At 40.0% G+C, this 22165-nt stretch overlaps 2 protein-coding genes across 2 annotated transcripts in view; one reads left to right on the forward strand and one right to left on the reverse strand.

Annotated features, from left to right (window-relative positions):
• Window positions 1-3810, forward strand: part of IGFBP7 (insulin like growth factor binding protein 7) — a 66038-nt gene extending 62228 nt beyond the window's left edge. Inside the window, exons 3-5 of the mRNA XM_084899546.1 lie at window positions 1590-1706; window positions 2140-2266; window positions 3556-3810. Coding sequence (XP_084755672.1) covers window positions 1590-1706; window positions 2140-2266; window positions 3556-3575 — 264 coding nt within the window. The 3' untranslated portion in view covers window positions 3576-3810. The remainder of the gene's footprint in view (window positions 1-1589; window positions 1707-2139; window positions 2267-3555) is intronic.
• The window catches only part of POLR2B (RNA polymerase II subunit B), a 39567-nt gene continuing 21121 nt past the window's right edge, over window positions 3720-22165 (reverse strand). The window contains exons 15-25 of the mRNA XM_084899165.1: window positions 21612-21810; window positions 20955-21123; window positions 12510-12606; window positions 11423-11517; window positions 9215-9465; window positions 9045-9134; window positions 8688-8795; window positions 6547-6660; window positions 5699-5859; window positions 4475-4670; window positions 3720-3988 (exon numbers count right to left, since the gene is read on the reverse strand). Of these exons, the coding sequence (XP_084755291.1) occupies window positions 3899-3988; window positions 4475-4670; window positions 5699-5859; window positions 6547-6660; window positions 8688-8795; window positions 9045-9134; window positions 9215-9465; window positions 11423-11517; window positions 12510-12606; window positions 20955-21123; window positions 21612-21810 (1570 nt within the window). The 3' untranslated portion in view covers window positions 3720-3898. The remainder of the gene's footprint in view (window positions 3989-4474; window positions 4671-5698; window positions 5860-6546; window positions 6661-8687; window positions 8796-9044; window positions 9135-9214; window positions 9466-11422; window positions 11518-12509; window positions 12607-20954; window positions 21124-21611; window positions 21811-22165) is intronic.

Here is a 22165-nt window from a genome sequence, read left to right on the forward strand (position 1 = left end):
AAATAATTTCTCCAGCCCTTTCTCTGCCCCTCCCCAGCTAACGGACACATACCAGGGGAATACATCTGCCTGGGGAATCTTTTCCTTTAAGCTTCCTGGATTGTGTGGGGCAGATCCCATGGGCTTCCTTAGGGCTTGTCAACTGGGGGGAACGGGGGTTGGGGGACAGGAAAAAATAATTTTCTACAAACTTGCCAGAAACAAGCAAAAACGCAGCTGCTAGGCTCTGCTGATTTCCCTCTGCCTTCAGCGTGTAATTTGCCACATGGGTGGCATGAAGCAGCTGTTTCAACCTGCTGGTCATGAACCACCAGCGAGTTCTGAGTGTAATGTAGGAATCACAGCCAGCATTTTCTTAAAAATAAAGGACAGAGATATCCTAAGGCATCATGTTTAGTAAAGGCATCACGTCCTAAAACCTTCCTTTTGTATGTTCCACGTCACAATGCAAAATGTATTTCTTACTTTGAGCCATGTCAATTCACTTTAAAAGTCATGACTTAAAACAATTGAACAGGACTTTCGTTTTCTCCCCACTGTCCTTGTAACCAAACTGCTGAGAATACAGGCTTTCTATGCATTCCCATGTCCCATTCCACTCTAAGCACAGAACTGGTTTGGGGGTATAAGTGAGCATTAGAACACGGAGGTTCAGAGGTGGCATGTCTTTCATGCTCACGGACTCTCAGCAACACCTGAACTAACAGGACACACCTCTCTCCAGACACCAGGTGAAGCAACACTTCCGTGGTGGTCACAGCCTGATGCGTGGTCTGTGATTTCCTGATCAGTAGTTATCTTATGATGTTAACCTGAAACATAGGTATGTGCCCTGTCTGGGAATCGAACCCTCCATCTTTTGGTTCTGTATTTAACTCAACCTACTGTTTTTCACTGATGAGACTGTTGCAAAAAGAACCCCTGACACCTGGGCTCCTGCAAAAGATCCCAAGCACCAAACCTACCTAGCATTGTAATACCATTGCCATTCAAACACGTCTTTAAAAAAAAAAAAATTATATATTATATATGTTTTTTTAATATATTAATGTTTTACAGAGGAAGAGAGAGGGATAGAGAGTTAAAAACATCGATGAGAATCATGGATCAGCTGCCTCTTGCACACCCCCTACTAGGGATGAGCCCGCAACAAGGCACATGCCCTTGACTGAAATTGAACCTGGGGCCCTTCAGTCTGCAGGCTGAAGCTCTATCCACTGAGCCAAACCGGTTTCGGCTCAAACACGTCTTGGCAAACAAGAAAAGGCCCAGCACAGAGAAGCAGGACTTACAAGGGCATGAGTGAACAATGGTGTCCAGTGGCAGGAGTATGATGTATATTCCCCAAGCATGCAGAAAAATACATTAATACATAAAGGTTATATAATTTAAAATATAGGGAGGGAAACTGACAGGAAGAAATGGGGATCTGTATTTTATGTACCTGCTCAGGAAAAGGTAATATGAAAAGTGCTCATTTTAATCCAGCCAAAAAGTCTGATGGACTCCCTGTGCCATTATAGAAATGTGGCACTTCCAAGTGAATGATTCAGGGCAGAGGGTGCAGACTATTTCTCTCTTTTTTGCAGGTAAAAAAGGACGATAACAGATTTCACAGGACAGAACTCTTGCCTGGTGACCGGGACAACCTGGCCATTCAGACCCGAGGCGGCCCAGAAAAGCATGAAGTAACGGGCTGGGTGCTGGTGAGTAGCAGGAGCTGGCAAGGCTCTCATTGTTGGAATTAGACTCTCACAGACCTGACCCACGCATTAAGTATTTTAATCAATTACTGATTAATACTTATTTTACTTGACCTTTGATAGTTGTAGATACTCAGTATGTAGTACCAAGATCATACACCGACCCTATCAAGGTCTTCCTCCAACTGCCGTGTGCGCCTCTCCAGTTGTTAACCTCTGCAACGTGACGAAAAGTTATCAGTAGCATTTCCTCAGCATCTCCCCAGCAGACCAAATCCAGTAGTTGTGTAATTCTCCTAGGACGAGACTAGCACTATTTCTAGCAGTATCTTTGCTGTGAATTCCCTAGTCATCTTAGGAAATAAAACGACTCCGTTGAGACCACTAGAGATAAAGGACTAGCACAGAGGCACTAAAGGTTCTTTTCCATCCACAGCTATCTCCACTCAGTAAGGAAGATGCTGGAGAATATGAGTGCCATGCATCCAACTCCCAAGGACAAGCTTCAGCATCAGCAAAAATTACAGTGGTCGACAGCTTACATGAAATACCAGTGAATAAAGGTAGGTACTAACCTCAAGGCCACTTAAGGACTAGTGCTTTTGCTTAATGAAGAACAGAACCAAGTTAGAAAGTATCCAACAGCCCATAATGAGATTCTGTAATGTCAGGAATCCACAGGGGCATTAAGTGTGTAATCAAATTAGAGCACACAGCTCCAGAAGTACATCCGGGCCGGTGATGGAATGCTGTTATTACAGTAGACTCAGATGCTTTCAGCTTATACATGAGACAAAAACTCAAACTTGACTGGGATGGCTTCCATTCCCCATGACTATCTATCCACATGGCATTTTTCCTTGGTGGTGTGACTATTATATTAAATTCCCATTTAAAAGGAAATGATTGTGGGTCCTTCCCTTTGAGCTCATTATTTTAAAAAGCCAGAGAGGAGAGTATACTGGCAAGTACCCAAATCTGCTTCTATCTACTCTTGTGTCAAAGCTTCCTCTTAAGCACCCATCCTAGTAATATCAGAATGATACTACTTTACATGTATATAGTTCTATTAGACTGCTGTCTGGATTGGCTGTCCCTTAAGCCAAAAATAAGAAAAAAAATTATTATCAGCATTTGTCAAACCATTCATCTGTGTGGATCACTCTATCTGTGGTATGAAAAGAAGAAATACAAGTAAAGATGTTTGATCAGATTCTCTTTGGCCAAGATGTGTAAAACCAGGAGATGAAACAGATAAGAGCTAAGAGTCATGTGTTTGAGTCTCAGCTCTGCCCCTAATTATTCCACTTTAAATTGTGAATGACAGCAGGATGACAAAGGAAAGGTCCTTAGCCTCTCTAGATTTCAACTTGCTGGTTTGTGAAATGTGCTCTGCCAGTTCTATAAAGTCCATCTCTTGCCCTGGCTGGTTGGGCTCAGTGAATAGAGCATCGGCCTGCGGACTGGAGGGTCCGGGGTTTGATTCCTGTCAAGGGCACATGACTGGGTTGCGGGCTCAATCCCCAGTAGTGGGCGTGCAGGAAGCAGCCGATCAATGATTCTATCTCATCATTGATGTTTCTACCTCTCTCTCTCTCCCTCACTTCCATTCTGAAATCAATATAAAAACGTCCAACTCTTACACCTAGACCAATACAACAAAATTGTCTTCCATATTTAAAACTGTATAGCTCAAATTCTAAAGAGCACTCCACCACCTGTCATCTACAGTTACATATTCTTTATCCCCCACATTTTAATATCATTTATTTGGAAACACTAAGCTACCTAAAAATTAGATATATGTTATATGTATATATATGTAACTAATTTTTTTCTTTTTTTTAAACAGGTGAAAGTGCCAAGCTATAAACCTGAAGAATATATTAGTCTGCATAGCTAAATGTAGTCATGGATAACTACTACCCTGTTCTTGCCTAATAACCAGTTTCTTTTCATCCAGTCCACTAACACCTTAGTTATATTCACCGACTTTACATAAAGATAACACATCAAGACTATCTACAAAAATTTATTACCTATTTACAGAAGAAAAGCATGCATATCATCAAACAAAACAAATAAAATGCTTTTTCTCACAATGGAACACATATTTGTTATTTTTAAAAGACGTATCATAAAAATAAGACACAAAAGGCATTTATAAGGGTCTTTTTGAGAATCTTTTGAAAGAGCTAAACACTCATCATTCGAGGTGCAATACTCATAGACATGAGCTCCTGAAACAACAGTTTGCATGCATAAGGCATTCGCACCAAAGAAATCTGAAAGAAAGAGAAAAAAAGTAATTAGCAAAATTATACTGAAATGAGCCTGCTTCCCTACCCCAGAAAAAGGTAAAGACTTGGTGCTGAAGATGATGAATAAATGGGGAGGTTGATAAAACTTATTCTGCTAACTTGGCCCAAGGTGATTCTTTCTCCTAATAGGCTTTGGTATTTGACCCTTTCTGCCAGACATAAGCACCCTCCTTAAGTAAAAGGCTTTTTAAAATCCCACTTTTAAAAAGTTCTTGTACAGGCCTTTTCTGAAAAAATGAACAGTTTAGCGATTTTAACACAGTAAAGTTTAAACTGATTTTTAGAAAAAACAAATTTTTTTCTCATTTAAAACTAGGAATCTTACAGAGGCATGCTATTCAAAATTGTGAAAATGCCAATCTGTCCCATCACACTAAATCTGCTTGGGTAATTAGCCCAACATGGTTATATCCTAAACAGTTAACAACTGGCCAGAAAGTCTATACGCACCTGGGTTTTATTCCGACAGCCCCTGCATTCATACGTATGGGTCCTGGTGTTAGCAATCGCCATTATTCCACAAAGATTGCAAACATGAACCTGATATGGATCTGATGCCTCAAACAGTCTTTCCCTTAAAAACTGGGCTGCCCCATGGGCAATCTGACAGTCTCGTTCCATTTCTCCAAAACGCAGGCCACCATCCCTGTTAAGAGAAAAACAGATTATTTTGTATTATTTTCTATAAAATTTGTACACAGGTACCATCCCTAGGCCTGGCTGGTGATCAGGTTCCCTGCCTCTCTGCCTCCTTCCCTCACAACCGGAACGCCTCCCCAACACTGTTTCCCCCCACTTTCCCCTTCCTCTACTCCCTCAGCACCCCACCGCCACTGCTGGTCACCCGCCATGGTCTGCACTGCCCCCTGGTGGTCAGCACACATCATAGCAAGCGAATGAGCTCCTATTCTCCTGGTCGAACTCCCAAGGGGGCACTTTGCATATTAGCCTTTTTTTTTTTTTTTAAATAATATATTTTATTGATTTTTTACAGAGAAGAAGGGAGAGGGATAGAGAGCCAGAAACATCGATGAGAGAGACATCGATCAGCTGCCTCTTGCACACCCCCCACTGGGGATGTGCCCGCAACCAAGGCACATGCCCTTGACCGGAATCGAACCCAGGACCTTTCAGTCTGCAGGCCGATGCTCTATCCACTGAGCCAAACCGGTTTCGGCCATATTAGCCTTTTATATATATATAATTTTCCTCATAAAATACAATGAAATACAGAATTGAGACTCATCATGCTATCATTTAACTTACTAGAATTCACCTCTGTACTCAAAAATGAGTAACAAAATTTGATCTCAATAAAGTAGCTTTTCAATGAATGAGTCTCCAGGCAATCAAGCCTGAAATAATAAACTGCTGGTGGCAAAAGGAGTGGAAAGAACAAGTGAATGGATGTTTTCCCAGCATGGGGGTGAAATACAAATTGTTCAGATCACCACACTGGTGGATGGATGGTGATAGCTTCCTTAGTATTCTTAATACACAAAAACATGAAATCAGTTGAGTTTCTAATGTTATTACCGAAAAACAAATCACTGGTCAACTTTGAAGGATGCTAGATAACCAACTCATTAACTGATAAACAAAGGGAAAGAAACAAACATTTATCTTGCCTTTACTATGTGAACTACGTCACTGATAATGATGCAGTTCTCTTACCGGGATCTACCCTCCATGGGCTGTCTGTTAAGGATCTGAATAGGCCCCCTAGCACGAGAATGAATCTTATCATCCACCATATGCTTCAAACGCTGGTAATAAGTGGGGCCAATGAAAATTTGTGATGTGATTTTTCTACCAGTGAATCCATTGTACAAGACCTGAAACAGATTTTGAAGCATAAACTTAAAAATATTGAACAAGTTCAAAGAATATATGGATATATACTGTATGATTCCATCTATATAAAAATCAAAACAGAAAAAATAATCTATACTGTTAGATTTCAATAGAGTGGAGTGGGGAAGCTAGTTACTGGAGGGAGACATAAGAGGGGGCATCTATGCATAAAAGTGTTCTGGTCATTTAATTTTCAGGATGTGGAGGCCAGTCACATGGGTATGTTCACTTTGTGAAAATTCACCAAGCTATACATTTATAATGTGTACACATACTTGAAGTTTAATAAAAGGTTTAAATTCTTTAAAAATGAAACTACACTGATACAGCCATTCAATAGAATAAAATGTAAGCATACAAAATAAGGGCCTGGCCAGTGTGGCTCACTGGTTGAGTGTCAACCTATGAACCCGGAGGTCACGGTTTTATGCCAGGGTTGCAGGCTTGATTCCCAGTAAGGGGCATGCAGGAGGCAGCCGATCAATGATTCTCTTTTATCATGATTCTCTTTTATCATTGATGTTTCTCTCTCTCTCTCTCTCTCTCTCTCTCTCTCTCTCTCTCTCTCTCTCTCTCCTCTCCCTTCCTCTCTGGAATCAATAAAAATGTTTTAAAAAAAAAATAATGAAACCACACACATACTAAAAAATACATAAACACCAACATACCTCATTTCCTCTGAGATGGTAGCCATAATCAGACAAAAGGTTAGAAATCTTCTGCACATTAACGGCATCATTAAATGGAGTGGCATCACCAATTTCACCCTTGTTAGCTGAAACCTTTACCAAAAAAAGTAATCTTTAAGAGGCTGTTTCCTTCAATTTTCCCTTAGAAAGCTGTATCAAAAATATGTTCATTAAAAAAATCATTCTGAACTTTAAAAAATCTGTTATGGAAAGCTATAATATTGGGTCGGCAAGTAAGTAATTGCGGATTTTTTAAAGAAAATCAAAGACAATTTTTTCATGGAACTAAATAACTTTATTCTGTAATGTATTGCCCATTTTGATCAATAACCTTTTGCCATCTTTTAGGCAGCGTCATAATCCCACGTTCAAAAAACTTCTGGTTTTTATTAGCAAAAAACTGAATCAGGTACGATTTGACATCATCATCATTATTGAAATTTTTACCATTCAAGGAGTTTTGTAAAGATCGAAACAAAAAGTAATCAGATGGTGCAAGGTCAGGACTATATGGTGGATGTGGCAAAACATCCCAACCAAGCTCCATTAATTTTTGCCGAGTGACCAAAGATGTGTGTGGCCTTGCATTGTCATGATGGAATACAACACCTTTTCGATTTGTCAATTCGGGCCGCTTTTCTTCAACTGCATTGTTTAATTTCGTTAGTTGTTCAATGTAGACATCAGAATTGATCGTTCGGTTGGGTGGTAAGAGTTCAAAGTAGACAATTCCTTTGTAATCCCACCAAACTGATAACAAAACCTTCTTTTGATGAATATCAGCTTTTGATGTTGTTTGAGTTGGTTCACCTGGCCTGCTCCACGATCTTTTCCGCTTGATATTGTTGTAAACAACCCATTTTTCATCGCCAGTTATCAGTCGTTTTAAAAATGGATCATTTTCATTACGTTTCTTTAGCAAATCGCAGCTGCTAATGCGTTGCGTTAACTGTGATTCTTTAATTTCGTGAGGAACCCATGTATCGAGTTTTAGAACACAGCCAAGTTGTTTTAAGTGATTTTCAATGCATGTATGTGATACATGAAGCTTCTCTGCAATCTCACGTGTTGTACTGTGACAGTCCAAATTGATTATTGCTTTGATTAGGGCGTCATCAACTTCAACTGGACGACCAGAGCGTTTTTCATCTTTGAGTGAAAAATCACCAGAACGAAATTTGGCAAACCAATTTTGACACTGCCGTTCTTTTAAGGCTTCGTCACCATAAACAGCACATAACTTTTTATGAGCTTGCGATGCGTTTTTCCCTTTGCGGAAATAAAAAAGCAAAATATGACGAAAATGTTCCTTTTGATTTTCCATTTTTCAACGAACGCCAAACGAAAACTACAAAACAGATCAAAAAACTTTTTTTACTGATTAACAGCTGAATAGCCAACTATCAAATAACAAAATGTGTTTTACATTTGTACTACGTCTGCAAACCTAAAAATTCAACTGAAGCCATATATGTGTGAAACCCGCAATTACTTACTTGCCTACCCAATATAATAGGTTCATTTTATTAACACAGTGTTTATAATTAATTTACCTAAAAAATAAAAACTCAATTATAACTCTTCAAATAGGAAGCCATCCATGATAACAGTTAAAAAAAAAAAAAGAGAGAGACACTCCTAAACACTTGCTATGTCTCAAGAAAAATACATTTTAATGCCCTAAAACCAAGTCCTCTACTTGTTAGGCTGCAGCCATTCTACCCTAACAAGATACTTAAAAAAATAGAAAAACCTCTACTGAAAAGTGCAAACACAGCTAATAATATAGCTATAAATTTAAGTTCTTAACAAACTAACCACCAATGAGTTAACTCTTATCTATAGAAAAGAACCAGTAAAAAGGGTAACCAAGATGTATCTATGTATATATATATTGCTTTGATATAGTAAATATTATAAAAATTCTGACTTAGCCATAACTGCAAATTTTTGCAAAAAGAAAAAAGGCATAATTAATCATAAACAATTTGTGACTGGTTGTGATTATGCCACATTAGCTTTTTCCAAAGTACCTTGAGTCAAATATAAGAGAAATCACCTATGATAATTTTGGAAAGAACATCCGTTTGGAACCCATATTGTTAAAGAAAACCTCTTACCTTCCCTTGAAGACATTCAATCAAGTGACCAATTGTCATACGAGAGGGGATGGCATGGGGATTTATGATGATATCAGGGGTGATTCCTTCGCAGGTGAAAGGCATATCCTATAAACGAATTTTTAAAAAAAATCTTAAACTAAAATCTCTTAGCTATGGAACAAGAACTGATCCCTCTTATCTGAACTTTTCTGTGTCCTAAATTCTGTTCAATACAGTATGCTCGTATATTTATTCAACACTAAAATTAAAAGTCAAGCCTTTATCACCTTTGGACTCTTATATTAAATCATTTGATTTATAAAATGTTCAACAAAACTCTGGGTTAAGAGTGAGGCAGATAAAAAAAATACCTACCTCTTGTCTATACTGAATACCACAAGTACCCTTTTGACCATGTCGACTGGCAAATTTGTCTCCAATCTGTGGAATTCTAACAGAGCGTACCTGAATTCATATAAACATAGGTTAGTTAAATCAATCTGGTTTATTTTCCACAAATAGCAATATGACAAAGCTATACTCACCCTTATTTTACAAAATTTATATCCTTCCTGGTTGAGAGTTACCATGACCTGGTCCACAATGCCTGTCTCACTAGTCCTGAGAAAAGTGCTACAGTCCCTCTTGGTATAGCGTCTGTTAGTGCTCTCCAGTTCATCTTCATTTTCAGGCAGGGTGACTGTTTTGCCTATAATAACATCATCTCCCGATACACGGACCCCGGGAGCTATCAGACCATCATCATCCAGCTTGTCATATATGGCATGCCTCATACCTAAAAAGAAACAGACATGGCATTTCTAGAATGGTACTACCACATAGAAAAGTATTTAAAATGTCACATAATCCTCTCCACAAAGATTAAAAACCAAATACATAAATCAGCCGGGACCGGTTTGGCGCAGTGGTAGAGCGTCGGCCTGCGGACTGAAAGGTCCCGGGTTCGATTCCGGTCAAGGGCATGTACATTGGTTGCGGGCACATCCCCAGTGGGGGGGTGTGCAAGAGGCAGCTGGTCGATGTTTCTCTCTCATCGACATTTCTAACTCTCTCTCCCTCTCAATTCCTCTCTGGGTAAAATCAATAAAATATATTATTAAAAAAAATAAAATAAAATAAAAAAATAAAAACCAAATACATAAATCAATTCTAAGTCTGAGAAGTTAACATGAATCTCTAACATACCATGACCATCCTATATAATGAAAGGCTAATATGCAAATAGACCGAACAGCGGAACAACCGAACCACCACTCGCTATGACGTGCACTGACCACCACGAGACAGACACTCCAACCAGTAGGTTAGCTTGCTGCTGGGGTCTGGCTGATTGGGACTGAACGAGACAGGCCAGACACACCCCAGAGCCCTCCCATGTCCATCCCTGGCTCTAATCATGCACCAAACCAATGTGATCTCCCAGCCTGGCCTGCACCCTCACGCAATTCGGGACCCCTTGGGGATGTTGGAGAGCTGGTTTCGGCCCAATCCTGCAGGCCAGGCAGAGGGACCCCACTTGTGCATAAATTTGTGCACAGGGCCTGCTAGTTCCAAATATTATAAACTATTCTGAACTCTAAAAAGCACTAGACTAAGCACTGGAAAATCAAATTCTCCATCTGCTGGGTGACTTTGGATAAGTGTGTTGCCGTCTTCTGAGCGCTATATTACATGAGAAAATATCTATGGCCTCTACACACATCTTCCCACAGAAATTTTCAATGTTATCTTATGTAAATCAGGATACCAATTCACTATTGCATAGAACCATCCCAGGAAACGGAATAATAGGAAGATGCCTAGGGAAACAAAACCCACTGTACTTCATGCAATACTATTATTAGAAGTCAAAATTGAAGAAAAGATACCCCATTTCCCTAGGACATTCTATCCATAATACCATATACATAGTTTTAGGTGTCCATGAAAATAACAACAACTAGAAAAGGAGTTTTTAGGGGGAAAAGAAAAAAAGCTAGGTATCCTTTCATTTATTTGTCAAATGTATACAAATACTGTGACTAGACAAATATGGTCACACCACAATGTGAAGAGAGGAGTGGGTTCCCATGCAATACATAAACTAAAAGACAGGACACACAGTGCAAGTGAAAATGAAGCTGAGGTGTGTCCCATGATATCACACAACCTCTCTGATTTCCAAATACCCTCCTCAAAGCAGGATCTACCAGGATAGAAGAACTTGTACCAAGCCCACTCCTAGGTACAAAATATTTTGGCAAACACACATATTTTCTTAAATATGAGTTCAGGGGTTGGGGGGGGCAGCAATGTTAAAATATGTACACAGATAATAATTTAATTTAAAAAAATTTTTTTTAAAAAATGAGTTCTAAGCCGAAGCCGGTTTGGCTCAGTGGTAGAGCGTCGGTCTGTGGACTGAAAGGTCCCGGGTTCGATTCCGGTCAAGGGCATGTACATTGGTTGCGGGCACATCCCCAATAGGGGGTGTGCAAGAGATGGCTGATCGAGGATTCTCTCTCATCGATGTTTCTAAATCTCTATCTCTCTCCCTTCCTCTCTTTAAAAAATCAATAAAATATATTTTTTAAAAAAAATGAGTTCTAAGAATGACATAAAAACATACTCCCACACGGCACAAAGTTAAGGGGGGGGGGGGGGGGGGGGGTAACAAGCCCCAGAAAAAGTAATTAGGAAAACCATGCTAAGTTAACTTTGAATTCCATAATTTAAATGCCAATATCACTTACCCTGGCATGTTTCACGTGTAGGCTTCTCAAAAACTTCTTCTTGGTCAAATCCTTTTTGGGATTCCTGTTCTTTGTATGATCGATAGAAAACAGATCTAAAAAACACACAGTTCTGAAGGTAACTTCTATTTTCCTCTAATGGTAGGACTTAGAATATAACCAACAATTTTTATTTAATTGATTTTTGGAAAATAATCTAAATCATGAATCGAGGGCGAGAGTTATTTAACTATATTAAAGGTCATAGTGAAGTCCTAAATGCTGTCACATGGGTCATACATGTAGCACTTGACCCATAACCTGAACACAGCTGGAATTATATGTGAGAACAGGAAGGACCTAATGTCACTGAGTCCAACCTCCTACCCAAAATAAGAACCCTTCCATAGGACCTCCAGAGATGGTCACCCAGAATCTGTTCCAGTAGTCAAATGGGACATATTAAGCTATAATTTCCACCCTCTGGTCCTAATGCTGTCTCTGAAACCACACAGAAAGAAAAAAAGCCATCCTCTTCTAAATTCCCAATTTTTTAACCAATCATCATATGCCATGGATTTGAATTGCTTGTTAATAAAATAACAGCATAATAGAAAAGAAGATGGAAAAAAAAACACATAATAATTTTAACAGTTATTTATGGTCCTAAAATTATAGGTTTATTTTTACTTCTTAGACGTTTCTATTATATTTAAATGCAAACATGTTATTTGCTTATAAAAAGGGTGGGGTGGGATCAAAATATTAGCATCTGAAAATCCTGAGATGCAGGAAGCATGACCATCAACCAGGCTGTCTGCTTTCTGGGTAAGGCATTAATTTCACACACAAAACTCTACACAGGCATCCACACAACAGCATGTGCCTGCCAGACTGCCACTAAGCTTCATGAATTGAGGCAAAAGATTAGGTCTCTTAACAGAAAAATGTATCTGCTGTCAGATCAAAATTTCTTCCAGCTGACCTTCAAAATCACCAAAAAGTTTGAACATATAAAAGTCAAACCTATGTTTAGAGAATTTTTTTTAAATTAAAATATTAGTATTTCCACTGTATATGTGTTTGGCAACTTTTATAAATAGCTGACCTGAAAAAGCCTCGGTCTACAGCTGAACGATTCATGATAACAGAGTCTTCTTGATTATATCCAGTGTATGACGCAATGGCCACAATTGAGTTGATACCTGTGGTGCATTGAAGAACATTCATTAAAGCATCATCTGGGAAACAAAGAAAAATTGCCCCTCTCTTTTACATCCCCTCCTGGAATAGCAATCTGTGAGCAACCACTCTGATGGCTTAACATTTAACACAAGCAAACCCTAAGAGCGGTCATTCCCAATGTATCCTTTCTGATAATTAGTGATTATACATACAGGTTACCTCTGATTTATAAAGTAACTCCCCAAACCAAGTTTCATGATTCTCACAGTAATCCTGTGCCATAAACAAGGTACTGTTATTATTCTCATTATCAGAAAGCACTAATTAGCCAAAACCGATTTGACTCTGTGGTAGAGCGTCGGTCTGCGGACTGAAAGGTCCCAGGTTCGATTCCGGTCAAGGGCATGTACATTGGTTGCGGGCACATCCCCGGTAAGGGGTGTGGGAGGAGGCAGCTGGTCGATATTTCTCTCTCATCGACGTTTTTGGCTCTCTATCTCTATTCCTCTCTGTAAAATATCAATAATATATATATATATATATATATATTTTTTTTTTTAAAAAGAAAGCACTAATTAAGTAATTTATTTGTGATCCAAGTTAAAAAGCAATAAGCTGATTTCTGGTTTTAGGCTTGAACCTGGTACTACTTCTTTCCAGTGTTACTCTGCCCCTAGATCCTCTCCCTACACCACCAAAAAAATGGCACTGTATCTTAGCCACCACAATCTTACTCTTAGTTGCTGCTGCCAAGACTACTTTTGATCAAGTAGTCAAGAAGGAAAAAAGTTGAAAACACACTAGATTATAATATAAGGAATGATTATTCAATGTGAGTGGGGTTTCAATTAATATAATCCACATATTTGTGAATCATGAGATTTTCCAAAAATGAAAATATACTTTAAAGCTATCTATAATAAAAGGGTAATATACAAATTAGTCCGGACCTCTTACAGATGTCATTCCAGACATCCTTCCTGACAAAACCGGGGCCAGAGGAAGCCAGCCCGGGTCCTGGGTGCCTGCCAGCAGCTGGAGGAGGGAAGCAGCCCGGGTCCCGGGTGCCTGCCAGTGGCCAGAGGAGGGAAGCCCGGGTCCCAGGTGCCGGAGTGAAGCTGGTGCCAGGGGAAGGAAGGCCTACTCTTGCATGAATTCTCATGCATTGGGCCTCTAGTAGTTAACATAATATCGTGACTTAAATATTTCAAATATGGAATAAAAACTATGAATATAAAGAACCCAAAATCTGGATGACCAGATGTTCTGCTTATCTGAATTCTGAATAATAAATCTTATATATTTGTTTCCTTAAAGCTAAATTCAATTCTCAAACAACCTACCCTTCATAGAAAGACATACCATTCCTTTACTCCTTTAAGTGTACAGCAGGAATGTAAGTTCAAACCAGTGGAGTGCAGTAAAGGGGTGGCAGTGCTGCTGGTCTGGGTCTGGGACACTTTAGACACACTCCTCCAAGTCTCTAATTCCCAACCCAAACTAGAAACAGGTTTGGAGAAAGAGATATATGCCAAGGGCAGGTCCTCCTCCCTGACACTACATTTGCTCCTCAAAAGCTCTGGCTGCTCTGCCATAGAAAGCTTTCTACCGGCTGTTTTAAGCACACTGGCCCAAGGTAGCTGATTCCAGTTAGTTTTTAACCTCAATTCCTTCCTAACATTTTAGAAAGTAAATTCACACAAAAGCTTAGATTTCAGACTTTACTTGAAAGATCAGCTCTGATCAGATCACTGGGTCTGTACATACACATCACAACCACAGCTGAAGTTTAATAGGGCTAAACCCAACAGAAATGCAAAACCTCTCTCCACTCACCTGCTACTCACCCATCTGGCTTAACCTTGTACAAATTTATGATTGCAAACCCATTTAACAGATAACACTAAATACTGTGCTGAATATAATTCTGTCCGCTCTCTAAGGAAAAAGGATCACAGAAACAAGAGTACATTTATTATTCTGAGAGCAATAGCTTGGTGTATTTACACTGGGAGCAGAAAAACATAGAATCCTCTGCTCAGGGCGGAAGCGGGGAGTGAAATTCTCCAAGAGAAGGGTAGTGTCAGGGAAGCTGAGCCTTTCTTGGGAAAGGCCAGAAATAAAGCTCCCAGTAGCAGGCAGTCAAGAAGAGATCAGAAAAGTCAAATAGTCACTTCTCAGAATTTCAATAAAAACTCCTCTTGAAATCTAAATTATTTTCTCCTCTAAGAACTATTTAATAGCATCCACGTTAGTCATCATCCTTTTGCATGCATTCTTTGGGAGAGCTAGAATAATTTTAAGTTACACACTGTCAAGCAGCATAATGTAGGATTCTGGAGGCGAGGGTTCCTAAAAAGAACTGCGAACTTTCAGAAATCCCGGGGTCTGGGTAGAAATGATGTGATCCTAGGAGATATGTGGCCCTTGTGAAAACGGCATGTCCTCACGTTTCCATGGAGCACTTCCATGGCCCCCTCTCCTGTAGGCGCTCAACTGTCTTGGCCCTTGTGAGGCTTTCCTGCCTCTTGTGTGACAATCCCTAGACTCCTGCATAGGCCACATCACAACAGCCCAGGAGGCAACATCCTCCATCGTACCACCTTTATCCGTGCTATTTAGGCAGGTATGAGAGATCAGCTAAGTTTAGCTAAAAACAGTGAGCTTCTGAATTGTGTATCCAATAATTTTTCTTCCCTTAAAAGTCCCAAATCGGGAAACAATGTAGTGAAGAGGAAAGAGCATTAAGAAAGAAAGATGGGGGGGGGCGCGGGCGGGCAGATGGGGTTCAAGTCAAGGCCACATCTGGTTAAAAAGGAAAAAAATAAGCCAGTTTAAATTCTGCATTTATATATTTAAGTGATGTACCTGTAGGTAAATAACCTTTCTGATCCCATCTCCATTTATAAAACAGAGATGACATAACCACTACTATTACCAATCCACTAACATTTATTCCTCCCCTATTGCTAGGCACTAAGCTACGAGTTCCAAGTGGATTTAACCATTAAAGCATCCCAAAGCTCTATAATGTCGGTACTATTATCCTTTTCATTTTGCAGAAGAAACATCACAAAGCTTTTATGATGCTTAGAAATAACATGCGTGAAAGCACCCTACATGGTGTTTCACCCAAACTGAATGCTCAATAAATATTAATAACTTTGTTAAAAATATCTGTCAGCTCAAGGACTATAAACATTTGAAATCTGGGATTGCAACCCACCTGCCAGCCAAGTTCAAATACTTCCTGCCACTTTGTTCTCACCCACTTCAAGTCTCAGCTCTAAGTCCCGACCCACTGTAAGTCAAGGTGAACTTGTCACAAAAATCTCTGCTCCCAGAAGATATAAATCAAGATAACAGTACTCTACAGGAATAAGAATGATACTAATCAAAAAGACATTCCTCCCTAGCTGGTTTTGCTTAGTGGATATAGCATCAGCCTGTAGACTAAACGGTCCCGGGTTCAATTCCAGTCAAGGGCACTTGCCCAAAGTTGTGGGCTCAGTCCCCAGTAGGGGGGCATGCAGGTGGCAACAAATCAATGATTCTCTCGTCATTGATGTTTCTATCTCTCTCTCCCTCTGAAATCAATTTAAAAATATACTTTTTAAAAAAGACATTCCTTATAATAAACAGATTGGTCTATTCCCATTGGTTAGGGCTCAGAATTTAGCCACTGCCAGCTGGTGTATTAGGCAGGGGCCAGATCCAATAATTGAGCCAGGATGGTCAGGAGACTGGATCCATCAGTACACTGAGCAAAGAAGTAAATACACTGAAGGCAATAGGAGCCAGGCTTTTCACTATTGGAGAATGCACTCTAAAATAAACACTATGGTGTTGGATTGGGGTGGAAGATACTAGTGTGAACTCATGACTCTTTGATACATCCTACATAATAAAAGGATAATATGCAATCGACCAAACTGCAGAACAACTGGTCGCTATGACACGCACTGACCACCAGGGGGCAGACACTCAATGGAGGAGCTGCCCCCTGGTGGTCAATGCACTCCCACAGGCTCATGGCTGGCAAGCACAGCAGCGGTGGCAGGAGTCTCTTTTCTCCACAGCAGTACCTGCATTGAGTGTCTGCCCCCTGGTGGTCCAACCAATGGCTCACTAACCGTGAAAGGGCACAGACTGGGCTGAGGGACCCTCCGCCCTCCTCCGCCCCATGCACAAACGTCGTGCACCAGGCCTCTGGTAGATGCCAGAAGCCAGTTCCAGTATGTCCTAATTGCAAGTTTCATCAAAAAATTGATGAAACTTGGGGACTCAACAAGGGCTGAGTCACATATGTTAGGCCTGTTGGAATGGCTAAAGGCATTTCCCCAAACTGAAAAAGATTTGAACAGATGATTGTTTGCTGCCAGACAGCTCAGGGCATATTAATCTACATGCTATTGTCTCCTATGGTCTAAAGACCTAAACAGCCATAGGCTGTTCCCCAATCTATATGGAAATCCTGGCCTTTGAAGTATATAGCTCCACCTTGCCTTAGGACAAATTGTGTTAATAAAAAGCAAGGGGTCCTGAGACAAGGAGAACTTAGCTCCTATAATTAAAGCTCCTCTGACCCCCCAAAGCCTTTCAAAATTATCTTTTGTCTCTGGACTCTTACTTCAGTTACACACAGCCTTTCTTCAGATTGCTGAACCCTTCTTAATGCTGGAACAAGAACCCCAGCAAGTAGAGATATAAAAATGAGAAAAGGCCCGGCCAGCATGACTCAGTGGTTGGGCATCGACCTATGAACCAGGAGGTCATGGCTCAATTTGCACTCAGGGCACATGTCAGCGTTACAGGCTTGATCCTCAGTAGCGGGCAAATAGGAGGCAGTCAATCGATGATTCTCTCTCATCACTGATGTTTCTATCCCTCTTCCCCCCCCCTCCTCTCTCTGAAATCAATAAAAACATTTTTTTTTTAAAAAGTAGAAAATAGGGTGTGTATGGGGCATATGTATATATATTTTTTCCTAGTTCTGTCAGCTGAAAGAACCTATATGACATTCTAATAACATGTAGCATAAATTCTGGTTTCTACATACTATCCTCACTAAAAGGAGAAATAGCTGAGGAAAGCACAAGCTGAGGAAAAATGTTAAGGAAGTACTTAAAGAATAATGAGGAGTTATCTTGAAGATGCTTCCACTGGAAAATCTGGAACAATTTCAGCCTCCAAATGGGAGAAATGATGGAATTAGAAAATTGCCATTTGGCAGCAATCATCATGGTAAGCTAATTGCTGAAAGTTGGACAAGAAATAGGATATTGCCGGGACCGGTTTGGCTCAATGGATAGAGCGTCGGCTTGGGGACTGAAAGGTCCCGGGTTCGATTCCGGTCAAGGGCATGTACCTTGGTTGCGGGCATATCCCCAGTAGGGGGTGTGCAAGAGGCAGCTGATCGATGACTCTCATCGATGTTTCTGACTATCTCTCTCCCTTCCTTTCTGTACAAAATCAATAAAATATAAAAAAAAAATAATAATAATAAAAAGAAATAGGATATTTACATTGCCTCAAAGTGTATCCTCACAAAAGACTTATTACTTACTAAAAGTATAAAATACTTTATTTAATGAAAAGTGGAGAAACCTGACACATACCATCTTGACCACATGATAAAAGTTAAAATCACTATGGGGCCTTCTATGATGCGCTGAGAATACAGCATCACTCCCATGCTAATTCTGCCAAAAATTCATAACCTCGATATAATTATGAGGAAAACAGTCAAACCCAATGTGAGAGATAATGTACAAAGTAACTTGCCTGAACTCTTCACAGACATCAAGGTCATGAGACAAGAAAGACTAAGGAACTGAGACATGCAACTGTTGCAACGCACAGTTCTAAATTAGATCCTAGACCCAATCAGGACAGTAAGAGCACAACTGGCAACATTTGCATTAGGCACTGCAGACTAGAGGGGTATCAATGTTAACCACCTGATTTTTAAGACTGCAGTATGGAGTCATCCTTGTTTTAAGAAACATACACAGAAGAATTAAAGAGTGATGTGGCTTCATGTCTACAACTTATTTTCAAATGGTTCAGAGAGGGAAAGGGAAAGAATAAGGCAAATGTGGTAAAATGTGAAGTAGGAGATCTGGATGAAGAGTATATAGGAGCTATTTGTACTAATCTTTTCTTTAAATATATTTTATTGATTTTTTACAGAGAGGAAGGGAGTGGGATAGAGAGTTAGAAATATCAATGAGAGAGAAACATTGATCAGCTGCATTCTGCACACTCCCCACTGGGGATGTGCCCGCAACCAAGGTACATGCCCTTGACCGGAATCGAACCTGGGATCCTTGAGTCCACAGGCCGACGCTCTATCCACTGAGCCAAACCGGTTAGGGCTAATTGTACTAATCTTACAACTTTTCTTTTTAAGTTTGAAATTATCTCAAAATAAAAGCTTTTAAAATAGGTAACATGATTAAGGCATGAAATAATAACAGAACTAAAAGGCATATAGTTCCTACCAGCCATGCCCTCACACTTCATCTCAGTACCAAAGGAACATTGTATTTCAAATCCAACCCTTTAGTTATATTTCTCTTCTTCTCTAGATATAAAGAAACTAGTATCTAAATGTTGAAGAAAACACAGCACTGTAAGCCCAAAGATATGAGTGTATTGTAGAAAACCTATCATTTTGTTTTTCTAGACAAGAGTAACCCCTTGTGGAGGACTTTAAAAATAAATTATTCTCTAACCTGGGAGAATCTGTTATTAAAATGTTAGATCCTTTATTGTAGTTAATAATTAAAAGTAACTACTTACAAGGTACACTTTATTAAATAAAGGTTACCCCCAAAGACAAAATTCTATTAATAATACTAACAAGACAATTGTGCCAAAGAACTATGCTGTCTCCTTAGATATTCAACACGTGCCTTCTCAGCACCCTTTCGCCTGTAGTCCAGTCTCCTTGAGAATCTCCTCTGGCAAACTCCTGATTCTCCTCTTTTATCAGCTATGTCTCAAAACCCCTCTCCTGATTTCCTTTCCTGGTGCCTAAAGTTCTGTCTCTAGCTGTATTCTAATTCTGAATTTAACCTCAGCAGTTTCATAGTAATCTATACTTACCATTAATAGATCAAAAACTTAACAGCTCTAGATCTGACTTTCTTCAAAACCATGTTTGCAACTCACTATTGGAAGATCATTTCTTAGATACTCTGGTAGCAACTCAAAATCAACATGTCAAAAACTGAATTTATCTTACCTCTAAAACTTCTTCCTTCTTCTGATGTGCGCCAATTTTATTAACGCTTTGCACTCTGCTGTCCCCTCTCAGGGGACATCGGAATTCTAGCATATCACTCAGATGTCCCCTCTCAGGGGACATTGCAGTTTATTAGTGATTACGGGGAATTGAGTTATTTCAACGCACGTTTCCGCCGCAAAGTAGCGTCGAGTAGCTGGTAGCCAATGTCCAGAATGGTTCGGAGTGCAAAGTGTTAATACCCTGTATCCCCGAAAATAAGACAGTGTCTTATATTAATTTTTTCTCCCAAAGTTGCGCTAGGTCTTATTTTCAGGGGATGTCTTATCTTCCCATGCGCTAGGTCTTATTTTCGGAAGATGTCTTATTTTCGAGGAAACACGGTAGTACCTCTCTCTCCTTGCTCACCCAAGCCAGGAACCATCTCTTCATTGTTCCACATCCAATCAGTCAACAAGTCCTATCAAGTGTGTTCTAACCTGTATCACCCCTTAGTCTTTTTCATTTCTTTAGGACCTTACCATTTCTCACTTAGACAAAGGCCCAAAACTCTAAATTATCTCTGTGCTAATATTGTATCTGACTCTGATCTACTCCTCAGATGACTGCCACATGATATTCCTAAAATATAATTCTAATTGTATTACTTCCTTGCTCAAAAGGGTCTTCATTCTCAAAATGAAATTCAACCTGCTCTCCTCCACAGTGAGACCAAGCTTTCCTCACATGCACTTATACTTCCGTCATATTACAAGGACGTGACTACTGACTGTTCCCATACCTCAGGTGTTCCTGGATCTAGGCCCTGCTGAAACCTTCTCTCAAATTCAAATATCCTTTTACCAACTTTAGTCTAAAACGCTACCTTCCCCATGAAATTGGCTCTAGATTTTCAACAAGAAAACACATTCCCTTCCTCTGTGCTACCAAAGGACTCTGTACCTCCATTATAACACTTTTGATGTAAATACATTTTTATTTGTGTTCATGCTTCCCATCACATTATAAATTCCATGGAAAAAGAGGCTATGTAGTATGCATTTTATTAACCTTCCCAAGCACCCAGAAAAGTGCCTTAAGCATGACAGGGCCTTAAAAAATGTACATAACTGAACAAACCTGCTGGCAGCTCTCTAAATCGTAGATATTCCATAGAGCGTGTAGTCACAAGCGGTTTTTGAGGATAATAGAGAACATGGGCCAATGTATCCATGCGGACGTGAAAGTTGGTGATATAAACGCCCATGGCCTGCTTACCCATAGCAGACTGATATGTGTTTCTAGGGGACTAAAGATAGAAATGAACAGCAGAGTCAATAAAAATGTAATTATTCCTAAAAGAATATACTCTACAGGTTATGACATAAATCAGAAGAACTGGTAAAGTTTCTGGGGGGGGTTTTCTGAAAGATAAGTGATAACCCTTTGGAATAGGTGATTATGGCTTCTAACAGAGAAACACAAGAACAAGCATGTTAAATGCTGATTCTATAGGAGTTCACAGTCTTTCATTAAAAGGCTTTTCTTTAAAAACTACAGACTACAACCAAAGGGCTTGTGTGCATGCATATGGGCCTAGCCAGTGGCATGGACAACAAAGGGGTGAGGCATACACGAGGAGGGGTTTGGGATGGGAACGGAGGGATGAGGACAATTATGTGATATCATAATCAATAAAAAAAAATGGGGAAAAAATTAAAACTACAGACTAATCTCTAACTTTTATTCTACTTCCCCCAATTCCTCACAAATAAGAAGTTAAAAATGGCTACCAACCTGATTATGATCAGGAAATGGAATAATAGATGCACAGACACCAAGAATCATTGATGGGTGAATCTCACAGTGTGTATATGTGGAGCAATAAGCTACTTCTTTCTCTTGTAAATCATCTGGAGTCATTGCCAGCATCACTGTTTCTTCTTCTAGAGTATCAATATATTCCACTACCCCACTGGCCACAAGATCCTGCCAACTAAAAAAGAATTCTCTTAATTCCTGAACTCTTTTAACTAGGCATTCTACCTAATAAAGAGTATCCAAAAAGCACAGAAGAGATTGTGGTTTCTTATTACTAGTACTAGAGGCCCAGTACATGAATTCATGCACAGGTGGGGTCCGGCTGGCCTAGCCCCAAATGGGGCCCATCAGGGCTGGGCTGGCTGAAGGGAGGGACTGTGGGTAATTGGCTGGCGTGCCCCGCCCTAGATTGGGGTTAGGGGTGCCCATCAGGGGACTGCAGCCTAGGGGAAAGGCCATGGGTGGTTGGCCAGCTGGCCTTGCCTTGATCAGGACATGGGGGCAGATCTGGGGTGGGGCCAGGTGGGGAG

The sequence above is a fragment of the Pipistrellus hanaki genome (genome assembly GCF_964339955.1).
Source record: "Pipistrellus hanaki genome assembly, chromosome: 1".
Taxonomy (NCBI): domain Eukaryota; kingdom Metazoa; phylum Chordata; class Mammalia; order Chiroptera; family Vespertilionidae; genus Pipistrellus; species Pipistrellus hanaki.